At 39.3% G+C, this 23,590-nt stretch overlaps 1 protein-coding gene across 1 annotated transcript in view; it reads left to right on the top strand.

The window, feature by feature from the left end:
- The first annotated feature begins 4,300 nt into the window (after window positions 1-4,300).
- The window catches only part of LOC122806214 (mitochondrial glutamate carrier 1-like), a 67,065-nt gene continuing 47,775 nt past the window's right edge, over window positions 4,301-23,590 (top strand). The window contains exons 1-4 of the mRNA XM_044076442.1: window positions 4,301-4,649; window positions 12,986-13,131; window positions 14,137-14,262; window positions 15,501-15,556. Coding sequence (XP_043932377.1) covers window positions 13,112-13,131; window positions 14,137-14,262; window positions 15,501-15,556 — 202 coding nt within the window. The 5' untranslated portion in view covers window positions 4,301-4,649; window positions 12,986-13,111. The remainder of the gene's footprint in view (window positions 4,650-12,985; window positions 13,132-14,136; window positions 14,263-15,500; window positions 15,557-23,590) is intronic.

Genomic DNA, 23,590 nt, shown 5'->3' on the forward strand with positions numbered 1-23,590 from the left:
TGTTATCCTATAAAAGGTAGATATGTTTCTGCTTTTGTCTCTGAGAAAGGGTAATGAATATTTTTTAAGAAACAACTGCAATTATGGAGGCTCATATTCCATATGTGTTATGAGTATCCCATCTCCAACTGCTCTTTTCCTTCTGTTGCTAAGAAATGTGACACAATTCTCAGATCACTAGCTTGCTTGTCTTTGTTCTAGACATTTCAGTGTGGTAGTAGAAATGTAATCTTTGCCCAAACCAGATTCTAAGCCAGAGGAATATTGTTGTAATCATAACTGAGAGGGACTGGATAATACATATAACAGCTGCTTGGAATTATTGTTAGTTTTTAGTTGGCTAAATAGCATGGCTTTAGATTCGGTGTGTGTGTGTGTGTGGGGGGGGTAATAGGAGTTGGTGCTGAGAGCCAAGTTTTAAGGTTGTGCATTTATTTTTCTAGCTGTGATCTCATTATATCAGAAAAGTGGTCAGATGTATAAATGACCATGCCATCTGCCTAGAGTAGTATTGGTAGATAGTGTAGGATTGAGCAGATATTATTGGCTAATATAGTGAAAAACAAAAACTACAGGATGGAACTTCTGAAGAATCTCTTTTGAAATGGGAGCCAGGTGTGACAGGGAAGATCTAATTTTAACTTGAAAGTGACTCCTTGGAAAAAAATGGCTAATCATCTTGAGAGTTTTCTGGTAGTTCCTGTAGCTGAGGGGCGAGGGCATAGATTTAGAACATTATGCTTTAGTAGGGCAAAGGCTTTGGTAAGGTCACCAAACAACTCCCCATTTAGATTCCCTTAATCTATATTCAGTATAATTTCATTTGTGAGAGTCTACATTTCAGCTGTGATACTGCTTCCTTCCTTCCTAAAATCCATGTCGGTGGCAAGTGAGAAGATTGTATTGTTTTACGTGACAGAAGAGTTGACTGGTTATTAGTTTAACTAGAATTATTCCTAAGGGAGGAGGGATTGACATTGGACTAAATTAAGAGGCTGTGTTAGGGGAGGGCACTTTTGGAAGATGTTTAACGATTGCAAATTTCCAAATTGTTGGCATGATATTTTTGTAATGGCTAGGCTGAATGCATGGTGGAGAGAGCTGAGTAGATGTTCTTTCAATGAGAAATAAAATAAGGGTGGAGGCTGTCTGTGCCTCTGGGGCCATCATCATCCAAGAGTTCTAGTGTCTGTACAATTTCTTTCTTATGTAAACGTTTCTTGAAAGAAGAATGTAGGTACGTATTCTGATGGGAATGGAGTTTTGAATAGGGATAGTTTAACTGGGTAGAGTCACCTGAGAAGGCAGGACTGTGTTACTTTGGGAGACTGGCAAATTCATTCAAGATAACGTCATGAGATAACTTAAAGTTTTAAGACAAGATGAGGTTAGGGGAGGGAGTATTGCATTTGCATTGCTGTGTTATTATAAGATTTATCTGTTTCCAAAACTGTTTTGAGTTTGATTTTAAAGTGATTGTTTGGTACTTACAGAAATGCTTTATGTGGTCTTGCAGCATTTTATTTATTTATTAATTTTTGCAACATTTTTGCAACAGACTGAATCTGTGTAGTTACTGGAGGTAACCTGGTTAATTTCCAGTGGGACCACCAGGCTTCATTTCTTATCTTTAGGAGCACTTTTAGTTTTGTAGTGGTTTAACAGTTTACTGACAAAGGGGAGCTATTTATTTCAGATGATAATATAGAACACTGGTTTGAGTGTAATTTGCAGCTATGAATACAAACATAGTTACATTCAGTTCAGTATTCTCCATTATTGATGATTTTGTTTACAGGGGTAGTACACTGAACACAGCAGACCATTTGCAGTTTCATTCAGATAAAGTTTCTGTATTGTGTTTTGTTATTTGCATTTCTGTCCACTGTTCTCCATTATAGCCTGATTATCATTATTTGGTGGTGGTAACCAACGGCGTTTTCTTATAAAATCTGATTTTTGAAGGAACGGATTAAATGTTTAACCCAGAACTGGCAACATTTGAGAGGTGTGCCCCAATTTCTGTGTTCATAGACTGGTATATTGTAGATTAAATAGATTGCTTGAGACAATTTTCAATCACAGTGTGCAGTCATAATCTGGGCACATTAGAAATTTTTTTTTTTTCATTTATTGCGTATGATGTATTACAAACCACATCTTTCTGAGGAATGATCATATAGGCCCTCTCGCAAGTCTTCAACAAACACCATTAACACACACACACACACACACACACACACACACACACACACACACACTTGTACATTCTTAAGTTGCATCCTCTAAGGAGGGATGACATTATTTTTGGCGATAATGGAGAACACTTGACTGAGAAATTGTGTCTGAGATTGTAATTAAAAATGTCATAGCAGTGCATGAGTACAACTACACTTCTGCCATAACACTTCAACCGTCACACAGAGGCACAATCTCAGTCCAGTGTTCTCCATTACCGCCATCTTTCAAGCATTGAAGGAGGGATGCTAATAAGCTGGCTGCTGTTTCACTGTGTGGAGCAGTGCAGAACTGGGGCCCAGTCTGTGGCTTCCAGTTCACTTTCTTTGTTTAGATTTGGATTTTAGTGGTGAGTAGTCTGAAGTTTGTGTTTTTTAACAGGAAAGTTGATGAGAAAGTGGTCGCTGAGAGGTTGAATATGATGTGGGTATGTTAATTATTAGAAAAGCTGGAATAGTATTACCACCTGTCTCTCTTTATGCAGCACAGTCCCTATATAAGCAATTGTAACCCGAGGAAAAAAACTGCAAATGTCTTGATATTTTTTTTCAAAACAGGTTTATTGTTTTAACATAAAAAATGTCTTGATATTTAAGGACATAAATATTCCTAAAACTCCTCTAACAGTTGCATAACACAATTATTTTGCATCTGTCCTGAGATTCCTCTGACAGTCACATAAAACAGTTTACAATTGAAACAGCGCCACTTCTATAAGGGTGAGCTTTTGTTTTGACAGCAAACTGAAGTCCAGTCATTTGCACTGGCTGCGAACAGGGTATGTCTTTTAGAATTGCAATTACATCATTTTGTGTGTTTTAGTTTTTCATAAATAATGCCTCACTCTGGGTATCTGAAAAGATGGCAACCCTAGTCTATAAGTATGATGACAGTCTGTGAGTATAATGGTGTTTATTATTTGTTTTAGTTAACTAAAACTAAATTTGTGTACAAGGTAATCTGTAGTAAAAAAAAGTTTTTTTTCTGATTTACCCGGGAAAAATGGATATCATGAGCCAGTTTAGGTCGTGGTTACAGTAACATTTGAGTAATTGGTAATGGACTGATATTTGACAAGTTGTTTTATGTACTGCAGTAGTGGTGCTGTGGTAGCGTTGTCGTCTCATGACAAGACGTTGCCCCGTTCGACTGTCAGCTAGAGCGTCTATTGTGCGGAGGAATATGTGAATGGGGTGTGCCTTCATTGAAGGTTGTGCGTCAGGGCTGGTAACCCGGTACGTAAAAATCCACTACCAATCATTAGCGGACCGGAGTTTCGCTGTGGCGACCCCTAACCGGGAAACGCCGAAAGACGCAGACAAGTTGTTTTATACAATGTTAGCTGATCATTTGACTCTTAAAAAAATGTGTAATACTGCTCCTCATTGAAAGGATATGACACACATTCACAGCTCAATTTTTATGAACATCAAATACCACTGCAAAATGATACTGAATCAATTTTTCAAGTATGAAACAAATTCTTATTAACCATGTTGTGAGCTGCATAATTAAAACTGTTGCATATTTTCCCATGTATTCTTCCACAAGTGAGAGGTAGTGTTAACACACTGTGGTTAGGCTAAGAAGCATGTCCAGGGATATGCGTCTGAATTCTTACAAACTGGAAGGACTTTGGAAAGTTTAACGCTCCTCTTTAAACCACACAATACTCACTTCTCTAATTTTTACAACGGTCATTTATACTAACATAACATTTTCTGAATGACATTTAATCTTGACCCTGAAACACCTACTAATATAAGGTGGCACCCAGTTAATAATTTTTTTTTCTTAAATTAGAAGCAAATACGATTCCTTAAAACGATACAATAGTGTAAGCTCCCGGTTACAAACAACTCCACTTGGAGCGTAAGAGAGTCGAACTTAGCCTTGTGCCAAACGAGTGTAATGGAAAATTTTGATCACGCTCTGTATCCGTGGTTTTGCAGAAAGCTCCGCCCAGGTTCTAAAGACAGGAGGGTCCACGTTCTCTTAGATTAGGTCTTCTGTGAAATGAGGATGTGAACGCCTGTAGAGTTAAGGGGGGTGACTTCTGTATCGCAACTTGAAATAGCAATAATAAAACATTATAAAGTCACAATAGTACATAACAGTATGCAGTGTTTCACAATAGAAAGCCAAATGTAACTTAAATTCAAAACTGCTAAAAATGTACATACAAGTTATTCAAAACGTACACTGTGCAACACATCGAGAAGAAGATCAAAGTAGGGAAATCTGCACCAATAGCACGACTACTATTGTGCTACTCCCTTTTTGTAACTCCGCCTACTGTAAATAATAAAGACGAACCTTCCAGAGCTTGTGGTATTCGGACTTTCCTGCGTTGTAAGCAGTTGTCAATTTTGTCTTGTCTGTGACAAGGTAGTGAAGCCTTTGACTTTAAGGTATGTAGTATGGATTTTGATTGCAGATGAGTTATGTATTAAATTGATTTTACTTTTTATCACGCGATCTTGTATTATTTTTATGCTATTTTTGCACTCGATATTTGCATGCGATGTTATATTTGAAGATTATTATGTAGTAAGTATTCGTGCACTATAGAGCTAAGTAGAGTGTTGGGTTTGTATTTGTCCTTATGAGAAACTTGATGTGTATTTTTATACGGTATATTTTTTATCTGCCCCCTCCACGGTCGAGGATTAAAGAGGGCGGGCAAGTCTAGTCATTAATACTGTAATCTGGTAATGAGAACAGATTCAGTTATTAAGTTTTGGTAATGGTCCATATTTTTTTAGATGTAAAGCGCTTTTGTTTATTTTTTCATGGGTAAGTGATGTCTTGGCTTTCTGGGAATTATAATGCAGCGCCTAACGGAAGTAGATATACAACATTGATGACTTCCAGTAACTGTGACTTCTAACGGATGCCACGTACACACGCTTTGGTTATTGACAGCGCGCACTACTGTATGTAGAGTATAATCTCTCGATCTCTTGGTGCGAGAAGTCTGGACAAAGGCCCCCTAAAAGGGTACATTTTAAATATTGCTTTTACAAACTTAGTCGATAGAATAACAGGTTTTGCATGTGCAAGAATTTTTTTTTGAAGGGTATAAAGTCTGAAACTCCCAACGTCTCATTATTTTCTAACTTCAATCTTTGATTTGCTAGCAAATCACTGTTTTATGAAAAACGGCCTAAAAATATGAGGCAGAAATGTGGACAGTCTGCAAAAATCTGTACAGTTGAAAAGTAATTTATTTGCAAGGTGACAGCACCGGAGTAAATGTTATGTAGAGAGGATCGAATTGCCATAACGGCCTTTGCTTAATTGCCCAGGCCGCTGCCAAGTATACCCTTTCACGAAACGCCTGGATTCTGATTCATTCACTTTTTCTTATGTTCAAAGACCTTAATTGTCTGTCACGGAAACCACGCCCCAAAAATGCGTTATGAGTATTGACCTCGATCGTCCGTTACCAAGACTACGCTCTAATTTGCAGGAACAAGTTAATGTATGTTTTTGAGCTGGTCTCAGCTATTTTTGGAGGAGGGGGTTGGAATATTTATGTATATCCCAAAAAGAAAAAAGAGGCCACACAATAGAGACAAGTGTTTTATAAATATCATTCTTAATACATCTCAAGTGTACTTCTTTTACGAGGAATGTGCCTCCTTTGGAGTCTTTACAAAAAGGTCATGTTCTCGCAACATTGAAAGGGTCCGTCACACATCCATTGTTGGGGAAAATGTTCCCTGATTTTCATGGTAAATAGAAATTAATAATTTATTTAAGAGTTTTTTAAAAGTACATTCAATGTATTTTAACCGTCATATGACCTTCGTAGTTGAATTTGTTAGTAAGCGGCTGTTGGTGTGTGTTTCATATTTTGAAGGCTAGTGTTTCCCATTTTGGAGATGGGAAATTGAGAAGTACGATTCACTGTAGATCGACAGGTTTTCCGGCGATGTTGTAGTTAAGGGCCTCACCAGTTCGATTCGCGCAGAAGTGGGCGTGTCGCAAATTGAGTGACAACCCGATCTACATATTTCATTTGCTCGTACATATGAAAATATGAAATGTACACAAACGACCATTTCTTCCCTGCCCCTCATAAAAATATGATGTTGTTGCGTCTTTTGGCTTTTCCTGGTTAGGGATCGGCACAGTGGAACTCTGGTCCGCTTATGATTGGCAGCAGATTTTTACGTGCCGAGTTGCCAGCCCTGACGCACAGCCTTCAACGAAGGTACGCCCATTCACGCATGTCTCCACACAGAAGACGCTCTAGCTGAGAATCAACAGGGCATCGTCTTACTGTGAGGCGATTGTGGGGAAATGGGTGACCATACTTTAGGCTTGCCACCTTTTAGTTGCCCAGACTGGGACATTTTTGTGGTAAAACGAGATTTTGCAGGACAAACCATACCCACAACCACCAAAAAGAACAAACCATACCCACAACCACCAAAAAGAACCTAACTTACTGTTTTGCCAACATAAAAACTGTATTAAAATGGCATCTGCTATTGTTTTATTCCTGTTCGAATAATAAGTGAATATTCATAGTGATGCAAACTAAAGCCGCGGTGGTAGTGTTGCGGTAGCGTTGTCGCCTCATAGTAAGTTGCTGTCCGGTTCGATTCTCAGCTAGAGCGTCTTCTGCGTGGAGACATGCGTGAATGGGCGTACCTTCTTTGAAGGTTGTGCGTCACACAACAACATTCATAGTGATGCAAACTGAAAAAATTTCCAAGACAAGGAAGATGCTCCTCACCTGCAGCAAATGTACATATAATCCCAAAAAACAGAACTGAAAGAGGCAGCCAAAACACGATATATGTACAAAAAATATATATATTATGTCGTCATGTATTTATTTCTTATTAGTTCATATATTTCTTATTAGTTCATATAAAAATTTCTTCATATTTTTGATAAAAGTTATAAGTATTTATTAGTACTGTATGTTTATATATATATATATATATATATATATATATATATATATATATATATACAGTTTCTATCAGATATGGTTGTATATACACAAAGTATGTATTGTTGATGGAGAGATATATAGTCCTATACTCAGTAGTTTATACTCTAAGTAAGGATAAATAAATAGTTACATGCCATTTTTTATGACGCTACCCATAAAAAGATGTTATAAGTCATGACAAAGATATCCAATATTTTTTACATGTATATATAGTTCGTAGTACATATGGTTTTATATTCATCAATACACATGATCATCAGATTTTTATATATGTTTTTTGTTTTTATATATAATATAATATAATATATATATATATATATATATATATATATATATATATATATATATATATATATATATATATATATAATGTGTATAAATGAGAGATTATTATATTTGCTAAAATGCTTTAAAAATGTTTTTAATGAATTATCTATAAGGTTTTTGATGAATTATATTTTTATTCATGAGCCGAATAGCGATTGGCTTGACAATGAAATGTTAAAGCTTTTAAATGGTACCAATTAAGTCAGCAGTTAACCGTCTGATGAAGCATTCTCTTTGAATGTGAAAGCGCTTACTGAATTTTTAGTCTTTGGCCTTGTTTTGAATGTTTGTTCATTAAATAGTCTGCTTCTTATTGTCGTGTTTTGGCTGCCTCTTTCAGTTCTGTTTTTTGGGATTCGTAGTGATGTCTTCACTGGCTTCATGAATATTCACCTGGTATTCGGCATGTTAGCTGAAGGGGACACTACAGCTCAGTAAATACTAATGGTAAAGATATGTGATAGATGTACTGTTTTCCAAAATGCCTAGTAGGAACCCTCAGCAGCCCCCAAAAGGCTGTTCTGTGCAGACATGGGTGGGGTTTAGTGATTGACAGGTAAAGGGGCGTGTTATATGGAAAACATGCACGATTGATAGCCATGTAGATTTAAGCATGACATCATGCATACTTGGACTGTTGATCATGCATACAGTAAATTGAATTTATGCGTCCTTTAAGATTATCAATTCATTTTTTGTAATGAAACTTGATAGTTGCCACTGGAGACACGGCTACGATAAGGCTTGTTCGAGTAAGGAATGCTGCAGAAATAGCACTATAACTGCAAGTATGGTGCCCCTCTGGACCCCCCCCCCCAATAAAATACCCCAACTCCGAGATCACACTACAGTTAGGAAAAGGGTAGACTAAGAATAGACTATGAATATTCGGGTCTGTATCAAATAAACGAATGCTTGAAATAAGTGTTCGAAGGTTGACTTTAACGGTGCCCTAGACCTGAATATTCATGCCACCATTGGTATGAATCAGTGGAGTCTAGTGACTTCAAATCAAAGGGGGGCTGCAGGAGACAGCTGAATGTGTGGAGCCAACTAGAAAAGGGTGGGGCTATCTTACAGTGGGATCAACCCCAACCATGCTTCTAAGATTAAAAGGCGATATTGTAGTTGAGGGCCTCGCAAAACCCACCCTGTGATATGTCATTCATGAATATGCATTCCCTCCTAATGTACAACCGAAGAAAAAGTGTGCTTCGTTGTAATAGGACAGTAAACTGAAGTAAATTACCGGTTTGCATGAACGACATTTGAACAGAAAACACTTTCTCGACCTTAGGGTATTTCAGTTTCTTGGAGGACTGCCAACTGCTAAATTATGGATTTGATCCAGCGTAATAGCTTCTTCTTATTTAAGTGTTTCCGTTGTCACAGTGCTTTTAATAGTCAAAACAGTCCCCAAAATCTCATATTGACACTTTAAATGGTTATGTGCTGTCAGTACAGCACGCGATTGTATGGAAGTGTAACTGCTTCTTTCTTTTACTCGGTTGTGGGGTTAGTCTTCAAGTCTTAAGTATTACAGGATGTTGCAGCATGACTGAACTTTGATATGCACATACTAAGTTTAATCAACCTAAAATGTTAAGAAATGTAGAATTTATTGCCAGTTGCCGAAAACCCCAAGTAATATGCAGACTGGGTTGTCACTCGACACGCCCACTTCTGCGCAAAACGATGTGGTGAGGCCCTCAACTACAATATCGCCAATTAAAATAATAGATTTTATTTTTTAGTTTTTGCTGCACAGAGACAGCTTGTATGCTTACCCCCAATACGTATTAGTCTTGCGAAGCCAAATGACAGAGCCACTTCTGCGCGAAACGAAGTGGTGAGGCCCTCAACTACAATATCGCCAATTTAAAGTAATAGATTTTTTTTTTTTTTTTTTTTTAGTTTTTGCTGCACAGAGACTGTATGCTTACCCCCAATACATATTAGTCTTGCAAAGCCAAATGACAGAGCCAATCATTTCATTCTTACACTGACATAGCCCCCTTCCCAGTTTGAAAACTATGCACCTCTTAAGAGGGGGTAACCTGTCCTGCTGGATATAGTGTGTACACTACATAACCAAGGGCGACAAAAACATTATATCTTTACAAAATCCTCATAACTTTACAGCATCCTTGCATTAATAGAATGCAACATGCACTTTAAAGTGTATCACTGTTACAGCAGTGTATTACTTTGTGCGAGGAGAAAAGGGAGCCCCTTTCCTACCTCCAGTTGTAGAAAACGTTAAGCATGTATACTAAAGTGCTGCAGTGTTTTTCTGTTAGAACTGAACTGTAAATCCTCCGGAGGTTTTAACAGCCATGTCAAACAAGGTGCACTGCTCTGCTGCTGTCACTCACATAGTCACTGTCCGATCGAACTAACTTCGTCCAAACCAAAGTACCGCTGATGACTAGTTCTTGCTCTCTTCCCATGCTTTGCATGCTGGGGAAAAATAAGAGCAAGAGAGAAACCATCAGTAGCCATCCACTTCGCGTACGTGACTGCATACGTGGCAGTCCGATCCCCTTCCACTTTAGTGCGGTTGCACCGCATAGACTGGGCATCTGTATACTGATGCCTTCTCTTCTTAATCTGGGCTGCTTTTTGTCTTAAGCCAGAACTCAAGCATGCACAGTTTGAATTCCGGGACTTAACAGCGAGTAAGTCCAACTTGCAGCTAAGCAGCCAGTTTAGTATAATTATTAGTTAGTAAATAATTTTTAAAATGTTGTTCTTTCTTTTCACAGCTGGGGGACTTCACCGATTCCTGAATGGTGGGCGGGGTTTAGGCAGGACTTGCTTCCACGCATCCTATGAGGTACTATATTAAAACAAAGCCTCAAGGATTCAGTGAGTGCTGCTGGGTTTACAGCTAACTGTAATTGTATGTTCTTCTCAACTTCAAGAATACATGGGAAGAAGTAAAATAGTTCCACAACTTATTGGCAAGCTCTGTTGTATGGGGGGCACATGCTATGCAAAATAGTGTGCTTTCTTGTGGGGCGTATGCACACTCCTGCATTTTTTTCTTTAACTGTGAAATGTCAGGACCATTAGAGCGAGTCCCAAAATGCGAAGACTGGCTGAAAGATCACACATTTGCATAAACAAAGTATAAGATGCCATTTCTCGTTGTTTTGAGGTATGTCCATCTCGGAGTTGGTATAGAGGTGTGTACAAATTTGAGAGTGGGGGGGGGTGCTTGCTACCCCGCATAAAGAAGCTTAAGTAGAAAAGTGCTCCAAACACTGGTGACCAAATTTTGCGTAAGTACTCTTTGGAGTGTTTGGTGATTTTGAGGTTTAAATGTGACTGCCTGTATTGCTCAGTTACCTATGTGCGTACACAATATCTGTACAAATATCATACATAAAATGTATGCACACAAAGGGAAGGCTGTGTGCCTGAATGTAGATCTCTTGGAAAGATGGCACCTGTGTGAAAAATCCATGTGTCATTCCTGGAATGGTCTGCTACAAGATAGTAGTTGAGAGGTGTATTTCACTCTTACTGAGTATTTCTTTTTCCCCAGGTGTGTTGGCTGCTGTGGAGTGTATGTGTGTGCATTATATAACATGTAATCTTGTGAATTTGTGTATTGTTGACTGGTAAAAGAGAGCTCTGTACCCTTTGAACGGACAATTTGTCAAATCCTGCTGTAGATAACTCCTGTATAGTTTAATTCAGGGAATCTTTGTTCACAGTTCTGTGACTGTGGAGGTCTCGCATCCCCGATGAAAGCTGAGTGTATATATCGTTTTCATAAACTTGTGTAGAATTGTATGTGGAAGATTTTGTTTACTGTATGCTGTGTAAATGTCATTAGTGTGTTCGTAGACATTACTTGTCTGTGATGGAAGAAACTGTGTTAGGTATGTTGGGGAATTATAAGAAGGTGTGTGTGTGTGCAACATAGCCATGCAATTCTGTACATACATTTGAATAAGTAAATGTGCGGGTATAGGTTAATTTTTAGCACAACTACTTTCGGATGTCTGAATGTAGAAAAAGCGGTTGCTGTAGTGTGAAATACAATCTGTAAGTGTTAGTGGGCTAGACTATTCTGCAGGATTGGTAAATTAAACATTAAAGACCTGTCCGAAAAAGACTTGGTAGCATATTGCTTTGTTGTATTCTAATATTCTGTTTTATCTTTTAACTTGGTTAGTTCCACTAGGCTAGTAGCCTCTTTTGGGGAGACCCAAGGTGTATTTGTACTACTAAGGGAGATTTGGCCAGGGCAGCGAGGAACTTCCCCTGCTCTTTTCGATAGTTGCTGTGGGGAGACCCAAGGTGTATTTGTACTACTAAGGGAGATTTGGCCAGGGCATCGAGGAACTTCCCCTGCTCTTTTCGATAGGTGCTGTGGGGTTTTGTACAGCCACCTGAGTTACCACTAACTCAGGCAGATAGATGGAGCCTGTATGCAGTGGCAGCACTTTGGACAGTGGATATGGGGTCAGTTTGTAGAACTGCTTTGGTCACAGATAAAAGTTGCTTATCAAAGCCTGCACCCTGTTTGTGTTCACTGTTTTGTTTTTTGCTTGAAGGCAGATTCTCCCCTGCACCCCCTGTGTGGGTGGATCACACCTTTTTGTTTGTATATACTTAGGATAGGGTTTACTCTTCCCCATCTGAAACTGTGAATCCAAAGTGCTGTGCACCCTCATTTAATAAAATAGCCTTGTCATCCTTGAATTTGGGACTGCAATTATGAAGTTGTTGAGTTGTTAGGATCTCTCTTCATAGACTTAAGACTTAAATTTTAACATGGTAATCTGGAATAAGCAGGGACTTTTTTTGTAAGGTAGGTAGTGCAGTTAGGTTTCCGATGTGAATTAAGTCTGCATGTTTCAGAATTATTACTGAACTGAATGTTTCCTGGTAGTCTGTTTCTGGAAATGCTTTGTAAAGAGATCATAGGAAATTACTAGGCTAATGGCCCTTACAAGCCTAGCCAAATTCAACCAGTGTTCCCAAGGGTGTCTGGTTCAAGCAGACACTAAATCAGCACCTATTTCCCCTGCCCGAAAGAGACGCAGGTGGAACCCCCGGTTACATAATGTAGACCAAAATATATATAATTTCTACATACATATGCACAAAAGCTGACATTTTAGGAAATGCAATAACCAGTGTAAGCCAGAAATCATTTTTATTGTACTACTGCTGTAGGAAATGCACGTATTTTGAAAAGTATGACCTTTATTTCCAGAATAGTTAATGCACGTACAACAGAGCAGACAAGAGTTGGTCACTACACCCAAGGCAGAGTGGGAGTGTGAGACAAACTAGCGACTGAATGAATGACCTATAAAAAAGTTCTTACAGGAGATGGCTTTTTCATTTTGCATTCTATCTGAGTGTGACCGTTATCTTTATATTCTTTGAAAAATTTGTCTAATAACTTTAACTTTTTTAATTTTGCAGATATCGGCTGGAGTTTTTCACGTTGAAGAGTTATTCCGGCTTATTCCATCCACTTGTTAACTCGAGACCAGAGTATTCTAAGACTGCTTTCTCTTCCTGTTCAGTACTTCATTTCATCTGCAAACAATGGCCGAGAAACAGATTAGGTATGTTTTAGTGCACTGCTTTTTTCGTCCAGATAGAAGTCAGAAATTTGTTTGAGAATTGTGTTTATTTACAGTGTTGGCGTTCTCTGTCAGGAAGCGTAAGTGGTTTCACGTTAATGTAGTGAAGTATCACATTTCTTATCAGTGTATAATGAAAGTGTAGGTACTGTAGTATGTAGAAACCAGTGTACTAGCCAGCATTGCTGAATTTGAGTTGACTGTCTTTAAATGTTGTAAAGAGTTAGAAGGGTGCTTTTTTATTCAAATTTCTGGTTGGTCGTTCCCAATTTTACAGTGGTGTATGTTTAGTGTAGTGGAGAACTACAGATAAGATGTTTTATGTAAGGTGAAGTATAATTTCACTGAGGGAAAACGAAAGGCTGGCTAACCTCAGTTCAGTTGGTATGATCTTGGAAAGATTAATTACTGACAAATTTAGCGTACAAATTTCTAGTGATAATACCGAGTAGATTGGAGATGGTATGCTATACTGTACTTGTAAGAAGGGGTATCAGGGTTGATCAGGTCTTAACATTTCTGGGGAAAGTGTGTTGCAGGTTATGAATAATGATTACAAAAAGAAACTTTACATACAGGTACTAATGGCAAGTGAGTTAAGTCATCGAAATGAGGTCTAGGTTGGCCCTGTCCATCCATGGGAACAAATGGACTGATAGTCAAAGGCAAATACTTCCATGACAACAGTGAGAGCTCTGACTAGCTCAGTCTCCTCCCGTCTCTCATGCATTGTTGTGAAGCAACTTGCTGCCATTAAGTGCTTCAGTGATTCTCCACTAGCTCTAAGCTTTATTCAGTCATTTTGATCAGATAAATACCCTTTTTTCTTTCAATAACTTCAAATATTCTATTGGTGTTACGTTGTGCATTTTATTTTTGTTAGAATGATTAAATGTTATGCCAAAGTTAAAAGGCAGTTTTAGTTCATTACACAAGTTGTTTGTAGTTTATTACTCTTGAATTTAAATGTGTTCTAATCTTTTTCAGTCTGCCTTCAAAGCTCATCAATGGAGGAGTTGCAGGCATCATTGGAGTAACCTGTGTTTTCCCCATAGACTTAGCCAAGACTCGGTTACAGAACCAAAGGACCGGACAACAGGTTTACAAAAACATGTACGTATTTGTTCTGTAGAAGTAAATGTATTGGTAGACAAACTGGCTACCTTGTGTGGTATGTTATTTACTGCTCCTTCCTTTGGTACCATTGTGTGTTTCATCTCCTCATTTGGCACCAGTAGTCTTGGCAGCAACCCCATCAGAGCTGAAATCTACTAACCATAATGTCGTGTTAGTGGGTTTAATCTTGCTGTTTATAAGAGACCTTTGGACTGACCACATCATTTGTGTTGGGCTTGGTATCAGTCTGGGGTTTCTGTACCACTGTTTTGGCTTCAACATTTTTGTGGCAAATGGTGGTGTGGCAGCTTCAATATACAAATAGTATAGGCCCCTTTTTTTTATAATGGAGATTTTTGGAACATTCCGGTTGTTTTATTCCACTTCACCGTGTGGGATCTTAATTGGGATCTTGTATGCTTATTCTCAACTATTCTCCACTCACCAGCACACCGAACTGAGAAGCCAAGGTAGCTTTTTGGCTCCTGGAGAGGTATTTGGCTCCACCCTGTAGCACCTCCAGCTGAGAGACTTTGGCCTGAAATTCTTGTCCCAGCAGGACACAGTACAAAAAAGCCAATGTAGATCTTCACTATCTGGTGAAAGATTACTCTTCTGACCATTAAAGTGAAACTACTTCCAACTTTCTGACCATTAAAGTGAAACTACTTCCAACTGTCCCGAGAGAGAGTGCACACAAAGGGTGGTGCTGGTAGAGCTGTGATGTTGATAGTTTAGGTTTTGGTCCAACCAGATCCCAGAAGAAAATTAAGAATTGGTAGAAGAACCCACTAGAGGTTATTTGGGGGAAATTTCTGTTTTAGTAATGGCAGAGAAAATTAAAAGGTTTACAAAAAGTACTGACGCTGACTTAGGAATGTAATTAAAGAAATTTTACATTGAGTATTCTTTTTCTGTCTTCTGCCCTCCTCTTGAATTATAACTGCTTTGGATTCTGTCCAGGTATTGGCCCAAGAAGCACTCTGCAGTTGGCGTGGATTACACACCATTTCCTTTGAAGTGTGTATTTGCTTTGGTGCATTTTCTCTTAAGTTGTGCATGGTTAATTAGTGCACCCACATCTTGTAATGAATATGTATTTGTAGTACTGTTGGGTGTAAAGTTGTTTATCTTTAGCTTCAAAAGTCTCCATAGCTTGTTTGGTGTATACATACTTAAAACAGTTGATAGGAGTACTAAGCTGTATTCTTGATTTAAATGTATACATTTTACAGGCTGGATTGTTTGATCAAGACCCTGCGTTCTGAGGGATATTTTGGAATGTACAGAGGTAAGCTCTTGAATGTAATGCTTTGCTGCAAATGCATGCACGTTAGTGATTACTTGTGCTCAGTTGCTACTTTTGTTCTGAAATTTCAACTTTGCAGTATAGTTGGCTGTCAAGATAGCAGCAGTAATGCTTCAGTTTTAAGTGAGAATGTTGTCTGACTTGTAATATTTAGGTCGGGCTGCTTATTTTTAGGTCAGGAAGAAATGTGATAGTTTGGTGGGAGGTCTGCTAATTGTGTGGCTGCTTTCTCCATTTTGCAAGATCTGAAGCTGGTATGTAAGCATTTGTTTGCTTTCAGGCATTATTATTTATTTTTTTTTTTTTATTTTCCTCCAGAATTCAAATGCCTAAAACGATTGACATTCAACTTTGAACATCTAGTTTGTTAAAGGCAAATTGCAACAAATTGAATGAAAATTAAGAGTCTGCAAAAAAATAAATACATTAAAATACAAAATTGGCTGTTGAAGCAGTATGTTGCCTCTCTGTTGGCTTTCGGCTGTCCTCCCCCATGTTTGTCCTAATGAATAGGAGGAAGCTGTCCAATCTCCTGAGGTGAGACTGACAGGGAGACCATCCTCCCTTCCTTCAGCCACTTGCATTCTTACTGCTTGCATTTGTGATTCTTTTGTTTTAATGCCAGAGTTGCATTAAGGCCCACCAGTGTTCTTTGTTTGGATCATAGAGCCATCTTAATGGGACACTGCCTGTACCTCCTGTGGCTGGAGTGCATCCCTAACACTGTGCCTTCAACTCAGCAAGGTGTAAAGCTGTCTTTGAGGGCCCTTTCAGTTAGTGCTGAAGTGGAGGGCTAAGGCCCTGCCTTCCCATCTTGAATGCTCAATGTATCCAGACTGCGATGATATCTGAAATGGGCAAGTTGTGGACCACCAAGTGGTAGTATTGTAAAACTTGACTGCCTGCCGCTCGTATTGGGGGAGAGAGGTAATTTAATACAATTAGTCTGTCTTGTCGTTTTTTAGTTAAATCAGATTGGGTCTCCCAGTGCTGTGCATTGCTTTCACTATACTAGTGCTACACAGAATTTAGTGACAGACGCCTATGGAATAGCATACTGTGGTTCTGCTGCTTAATTCCTTCCACAACAAATTTGAAGCCAACTCACTATTTCTTATGCAAAGCTTCTTGAAGGTTTCCCCACAACCCTTGTGCAAGGATTTTTTTTTTTTTTATGCAGTTCCTTAAGTAATAACCAGTCTTGAGATTGCAAAACCCTTCAAGGTAAATTAAGTTTGCATATTGCCATTCATCTTGTGTAAATAAGATTTTTTGAAAGTGCCTCCTTGGTACAGATGAACACCCAAAGAGAGCTGATTGGGTCCCCTTTGCCGCTTAGCTCAGACCTGTATTTCATATACGGTGCCTTTAGGCTGCTTGCATGTGAATATTTTGTTTTGGAATATCTGCTTTGAATGTAACAGAGCTGTGCTGTCTGTCTGGACTTACTGTAATGGATTTCACCACACTGTTTGTTATTGGAATTTCATCTTTCCTCATGTGCCACCTTTAAAATTTTCGAGCGTTGCCATTTTGTAAGCATACACGTTGTTCAGGGGGTTAAGAGCGCATTACAGAAGCTTAGCTGAGTCCTTAAGTCGTGACATACCTGTTGGAGCCTCTGCTGATAAGAGCAGGCAGAAGTAGTGCACCTGAGACTGAGATATGAAATAGGTTCATTCAAGTCTGGGAGTGGTCCACTACTGCTGCGACCTAAAGGGGAATATCTGTCTGTTGGTAGGTTTGTTTTCCAGATATGGTTGAAACTCCAGAATTCACCTGTTAAGACACTAGACGATTGCTTGCAAAGGGCACAGTTTTTCTGCGTTATGCTTCCTCCTTCGGAAGTGCTGAGGAAGAGGAGGCTTTTGCCCATCCCTCCCACCACTTAATCTTTTGTCACTGAAGATTTTGAAAGAAAACTAACCTTCATCTCTCCCCATGGTGGTGGTGTCTGACTCTTGGCAGGCTTTGACCTTATTCAGACTGAGCCTTGGGTGCTCCAATGCAGTGGAAGAACTTCAGAAATTTGCCCAAGGTTGTGATTTCTGTGGTAGTGACAGTCCTTGTCCAACACCATAGATTTTGGTGGCTCCTGAGGTTCCTGTAAGCCTTTGTGAGACTGCCCTGTAAAATGAAGGGGGCTGTGTGACCTTTGCAATCCTAGCTGAAAAGGCAGTCTTGTCTCCTGTTTTTAGCCACACAGGTTTGTTGCTTTGTCTTTCATTATCTGCAGAAGTTCATCTTCAGTCTAGGTGTTCCTGTGGAGGACTCCTGATCCGATACCCTGTCTTGTATGTTGAGGGAGATTCCTCCTTGAACCCGTGCCTTGCATTCTTGAGATGCATTTTGTTGGATGTAACCTGATTCTCCTTAAGTCATTATTTCCGATTATATTTCATAGAGCTCAGAATACAGTAACATGGTTTGCCTCAACCTGGATGTTCATTGCTAGTTTTGGTCTCTGCAGGGTGCATGAGTGCATGAAAGCTAGTTGACACTTTGCATCATTTTCCTGCCACTAAAAAGGTCCGCTCATTCTAAGAGCGAGCTGAAAAGGCACTGCAGTAAACAAATTGGCTGCTTGTGGTATTTGTGTCAGGGGTGTCTTTGCTGTGAATATGTGTATTTAACGCCTCCCGAAAATAGATGCTTTCCTTCCAGGGACATAATAGGTCAAACCTGTGTAGACAACCTTTGGGTTAGCTTTTTATATCAAACTCCTTTTTACATGTTTTGTTGTGCTGCTTTGGATTCTACCCACCTAGCTGACATGGTTGAGTGCCCTTATGTTGTTTACATTTGTATAGAAAACATGTTTTCATGTTTAAGTTTAATTCTAAATCCTGTTGAGGAAATATTCTTTATATGAAAATTTACTGAAGCAATTAAGTCGTAATCCATATTTGATTACAACGTGAGACATTTTTATTGAGGTGGTGTTCTCATGATGACTTTTTCTCCAGTCAGCAAGAATCTCATCAAGTAAAGCCAGCCTGCTGGTGAAAGGTAAGGTGACCACTTGTACTGTTTGTAAGCCAGGTTAGTTTATTATTACTGCAGTTATGGGGTTAACTGAGGAGCTCAGATTAATTCAACTCTTAAAAGTGGTAGGAGTTCCCCAACAGTTAGTCTTCGAGCAGGGGTTGTGCAGGATGGCTTTGTACATTGAACACTTGGGGGGGGTCCATCCTCACCCATAGGATATTGGTCCACTGTATACAACTAGATCACATTCGTTGCAGGACATGGCACCTGGACCTCCCTAGTTTAGTGGCAGCATTAGACCAGAAGATGGACAAGGATGCAAGCTGTTTGGGTGGGGGCCATCTGTTTCTGACAAAAATGATTTGTTTGTGTTTGTTCACTATTCTGCATCTCTAGTAGTAGCATACATAAAATCCATAAGTTGAATTCTCAAACCATTTAAATAAGATTCCGCTTTTAAGTAGAACTTTAAAAGTAGAATGTGTAATGCCATTGGCTGCTTCCATACACCCCTCCAAGTTCTAAATAGACTGATTATACTAATTCCAAATTCAGTATATTTTATAGTGATATAATAGGATCTTTGATCATAAACAAAAATGACTTGTGTTGAGAACACTTAGTGTTAGTGTTGTTTCATTGTAGAACATAGAGCTTTAGCTGCTGTGATATACTGATACAGAAAATGTATGGAATGCAAAGTGTTTCAGCTTTGAAAGCTGTTAAACTGTGATTGTGTCTGTACACTTGGAAGTTCTGCCCTTCAGCATTAATTTATTGCTTTGGATATTTTTACAATTTTTACCACAGTGTGCTCTAAATTTAATTTCGTCAGAATTCATCATTTTTGGATTCAGTTTTATGTCTGTACTGCTGAAGGGGCAGTATTTTTAAAGCTTGTCAGAGGAATTATTGTGGTTCTAGCCACATTCTTAACGCATATGTTTGAAGCGAAAAGGTTAATGCCAGGCTTGCTTGCTCTGCTTTTTTATGAGCAGAAACCCACTCCTTATTGGCTGACACCAAGGTTTACTTTTTTAGGCTACAGTAATTGACCTGAATGTGTGGGTAGGTTGTGGCCTAGTTCTTGATCCTTTTAGCTTTGAGAAGTTGCAAACTCTTTCAAGTGTATTATGTTACATTCAAACTCTGGTTTGATATTGGCATATTGTGGGGAAGTGGTGGTTTAGGTTCGTGTTTTGAAAAGGTGTTACCAGGAGCTCATATTAGAAAAGTTTTGATTTAATAGTGCATAATGTACTTGACAAAACACTTTTATGGTATTTCTGGGTATTTCAGTGTGTTCATATTCCAGTGCCAGATCTCTTTCAACTGGTAGTGATTTTTTTTTTCTTTGTAACCACACACACTCACGTGTGTGTGTGTGTGTGTGTGTGTGTGTGTGTGTGTGTGTGTGTGTGTGTGTGTGTGTGTGTGTGTGAGACATTTGGAAGGGAATGATAATGACACTTGACATTTTACAAAGGTTTTCTGATCAGCTTTAAAACACTTAAAACATTGATATAAAAAATTTTAGTTAGATTTGGCCCAGAACAGTTTACTTCTAAGGGAAGATCCTGCCTAATGAATTTGGTTGACTTCAAATGGGTTACACAAGCTGGTGATTGTGGCCATGCTCTTCACAGGGTACATTATGACCTGGCCAAGGCATTTGTCACCACACCACATGCTGGTATTGCAAGTAAGCTTAATATTTATGTGGTAAGATTGATAGCAAACTAGCTAAAATGCAGAATCTCTATGGTGCGAGTTGCTGGTGTCTCATCAGAAAGTATGAAGGCAGCCAGTTATGCCCCCTGGGGCTGTGTGTTGATACCCCTTCTTTTCAACATATACTTTTTTAGTCTCCTGGCTAGAAACCAAGACTACTGGCTAGCTAGGTTTGCAGTTAATGTTAAGTCTCCTGTTACCTCATCTTTCAGTCTCCTGTTACCTCATCCTTCAGCAAAAGCATAAAAACATTTGGTAGATAACCCCCTCCTATAAGCATACAGCACAGACGGTGCCCCTCTTCAAATAAAAGTCGTTGTTTGGTACGTTGGATCATGGATTGATGAATCCTCTTTTTCATTAGTCACATAACAGTAATCGGAAAATCTTTTTGCTTGATGCATATGATTGCTAAGGGAATATTCTCAAGATCTAGAGGTTATTCTCTTTCATCCAAAGTGTTCAGTACTCCCTTTGGAATGTACCTTACTGCATCAAACAACTAGAAGGCCTTGGGGCGGTCTTGAGGTTCCTATCCAAGGAGATTATGAACCTAAAGCTACTGAAAGGGACTGGAAGCACTGCCCCTTTTATAGACTCTTCAGGGGAAAACTACACCTTACTTTAATATGCCATTAGAGACCCATTTTTCTTTTTATTTCTTGCATCTCCGCATGTCTCTTCATTCCACAAATAGCAGAGCCAAGAACCTGAATCTTCTCCAGCAAATAACTAAAATGAGATGGAGAGACCTTTTATCCAGCAGTGCCTCCCGCGCTTCAGGAACCGACTGCTTGGTAAGATTAAGCAGTGATATCCCCATCATCCTTCAGATGGGACAAATGGACCTAGGTAATTGGATGGTCACCTACAAATTCACCCAGCCTTAACTGGCCCACCTGCCCTCGAGAAAGAGTTTATGGTCTAAGGGGTAGGTGCTGCCAATCATACGTGGTAACAAGACTCGATTGCCTTGAAATTCCATGAATCCTCAAAGAAAGTAATTTTTCTGCAGATTAATATTTTACAATTAATAACTGAACATGTTCAGATAAGTGCTGCAGAGTATGAAGACTGTGCCCCTTATTTATATGGGGTACATATGTTATATGGGGCACATTATTTATTTATTTATTTATTTATTTATTTATATATATATATATATATATATATATATATATATATATATATATATATATATATATATATATAAAATTATAATTTGTTTATCCATCTACAGGGGGTGGGGGTGTGTGTGTGTGTGTGTGTGTGTGCGTGTGTGTAACACGCACATGCAATGCCTAGCTAAACAAAACTGAATGAAGGAAATGCACATTTTGGTTGTTGTCTGATTAAACAGGTTGTCTTCTCGTGTGGGGGGGGGGGTGTCATCTACATGGTCAAAGCTACACCCTTGCGTTAAACAGGGAGAAATTGTGCTCTTGGAGATTTCTCAGATGAATGCTAACAGTGAAACTATGAGTGGGTCAAAAAAGGGGTAACCACGTTCAGTGGATGTTCTGTATACCTGGTGTTAACTGCAGGCAATTTTTATGACTGTTTACAGCATCTGTTTTTAAAATTACAGTGCAATGTCAGGTTTTTCTAGTACAAGTAGGTAGCTTAGAAAGTATTGGTGAGGTTGAAAGCAATCTCACCTGTCCGGTGCAGAATTTTCTGACATGAATAATTCCATTTCTAAACAGTTGCATTTTTAAAACAGTAAAGCAGCAATACTGGTTTCTTTTACTGAAGTTTTACAGTCAGCATTATTTGTTAGAAGAACTTAATTGACTGTTTTACATCTTGAAATCAATGCTACAGTGCTAAAAAAAATCAGTCCGACTAGTTGTCTTCATTGTATCTAAATCGGGTATGATACTGGGATGTACATAGTTACTATGACAGCAAATTGGTAGAAGAGGTGAAAATTCAGTTGCTTTTGAATTTTCTTTTTTTCCAAATTCATAGAAAATGTTACAATTGCCTCATGTAGACAACCCTCTCCTCCTACTACAAAACACTAACATATGCGAGCGATGCAGTTATGCAGCCATACTGGAAGCTAAGCTGCCTCTACCCGGGATTGGAACAGACAGTCAAGAGGAGAAGGTTAACACTTGCACCACACCTCCAGCCGCACATAGACCTACTAAAACAGCACCGACAAAAAATGCACATAAAAACACAAAATCATACTCTGAGGCTCTAAATAAAAACCTGCAAAAGCATCAGAGGGGGTGTATCCATATTTATCGAGGATACCCACACCTCCAGGTTAGTGGTGCAGCAGACCACCTCTGAGATCATCCATGTGCAACTAACATCGGGCAAATCTGCAATGCAAATTGTGGCCTGCTACAGATCACCCTCCATGACCCAGGACCACCACTCCACCTTTCTGGCGACATGAAGGTCCTACTGAACACCCTGATATTAGGCGATTTTAAATTACCCTACCATTCACTGGGATACTAGTGCAAATTCCCAGGCCCAGTGCTTCCTGGAATTCCACTCAAACGTCCTGGATCAGCTGGTAAACTTCCCTATCTGAGGTGAAAACCTATTGGACCTGGTCATCACCAACATGGGTGACAGGTGTTCCACACCGGAGGTCAACCCGTCACTGGTTAGATCAGACCATAAACTAATCACTCTGGATGTCTACACCCCACCACCATCCCCAACTAAGGAAACCACAGTAAAAAACTTTTCTAAAGCAAACTTCACCTTACTTAAGATAGAGGTGTTAAGTTTCACAGCCCCCATGCTAAAGGATAACACTGCCCAAGATGCAGAAACTTGGATCGTGCCATCCCTATGTTAAGAATTTTGTGGCAACTCGCAAATATGCACTGAGCTAGTGCAAAATAGCACAAAATATACTAAATCTACTGATATTGCCAACATCCTGGCAGATAGATTTGGTACAAACTCACCCCCCCTCTCACCTCCAAACGGGCCCACAACAGTAGCGGAAAAGTGTAGTGTCCCAAAAAATCACAGATGCACAGGTGAAAACGGCCCTTTCAAAAGCCAAAAAAACAGCGTCCGTGGGAACAGATGGTGTCCCAGGCTGCGTCCTGCACAAACTACAGAACCAACTAACCCCCCCACCTAAACATGCTGTTAAACCACAGCCTCTCCACAGGCTACGTGCCCATAGAATGGCACACAGCAACGGTTATTCCCCTCCACAAAGGAGGGGCCACAACTGACCCTGGTAACTATCGCCCCATAAGCCTGACTAGCCTGGTCTGCAAGGCTGTGGAGCACATCTTCATGGAACTTATTAAC

Source organism: Protopterus annectens, chromosome 7.part0 (genome assembly GCF_019279795.1).
Source record: "Protopterus annectens isolate FY-2018-M chromosome 7.part0, PAN1.0, whole genome shotgun sequence".
Classification (NCBI taxonomy): Eukaryota; Metazoa; Chordata; order Ceratodontiformes; family Protopteridae; genus Protopterus; species Protopterus annectens.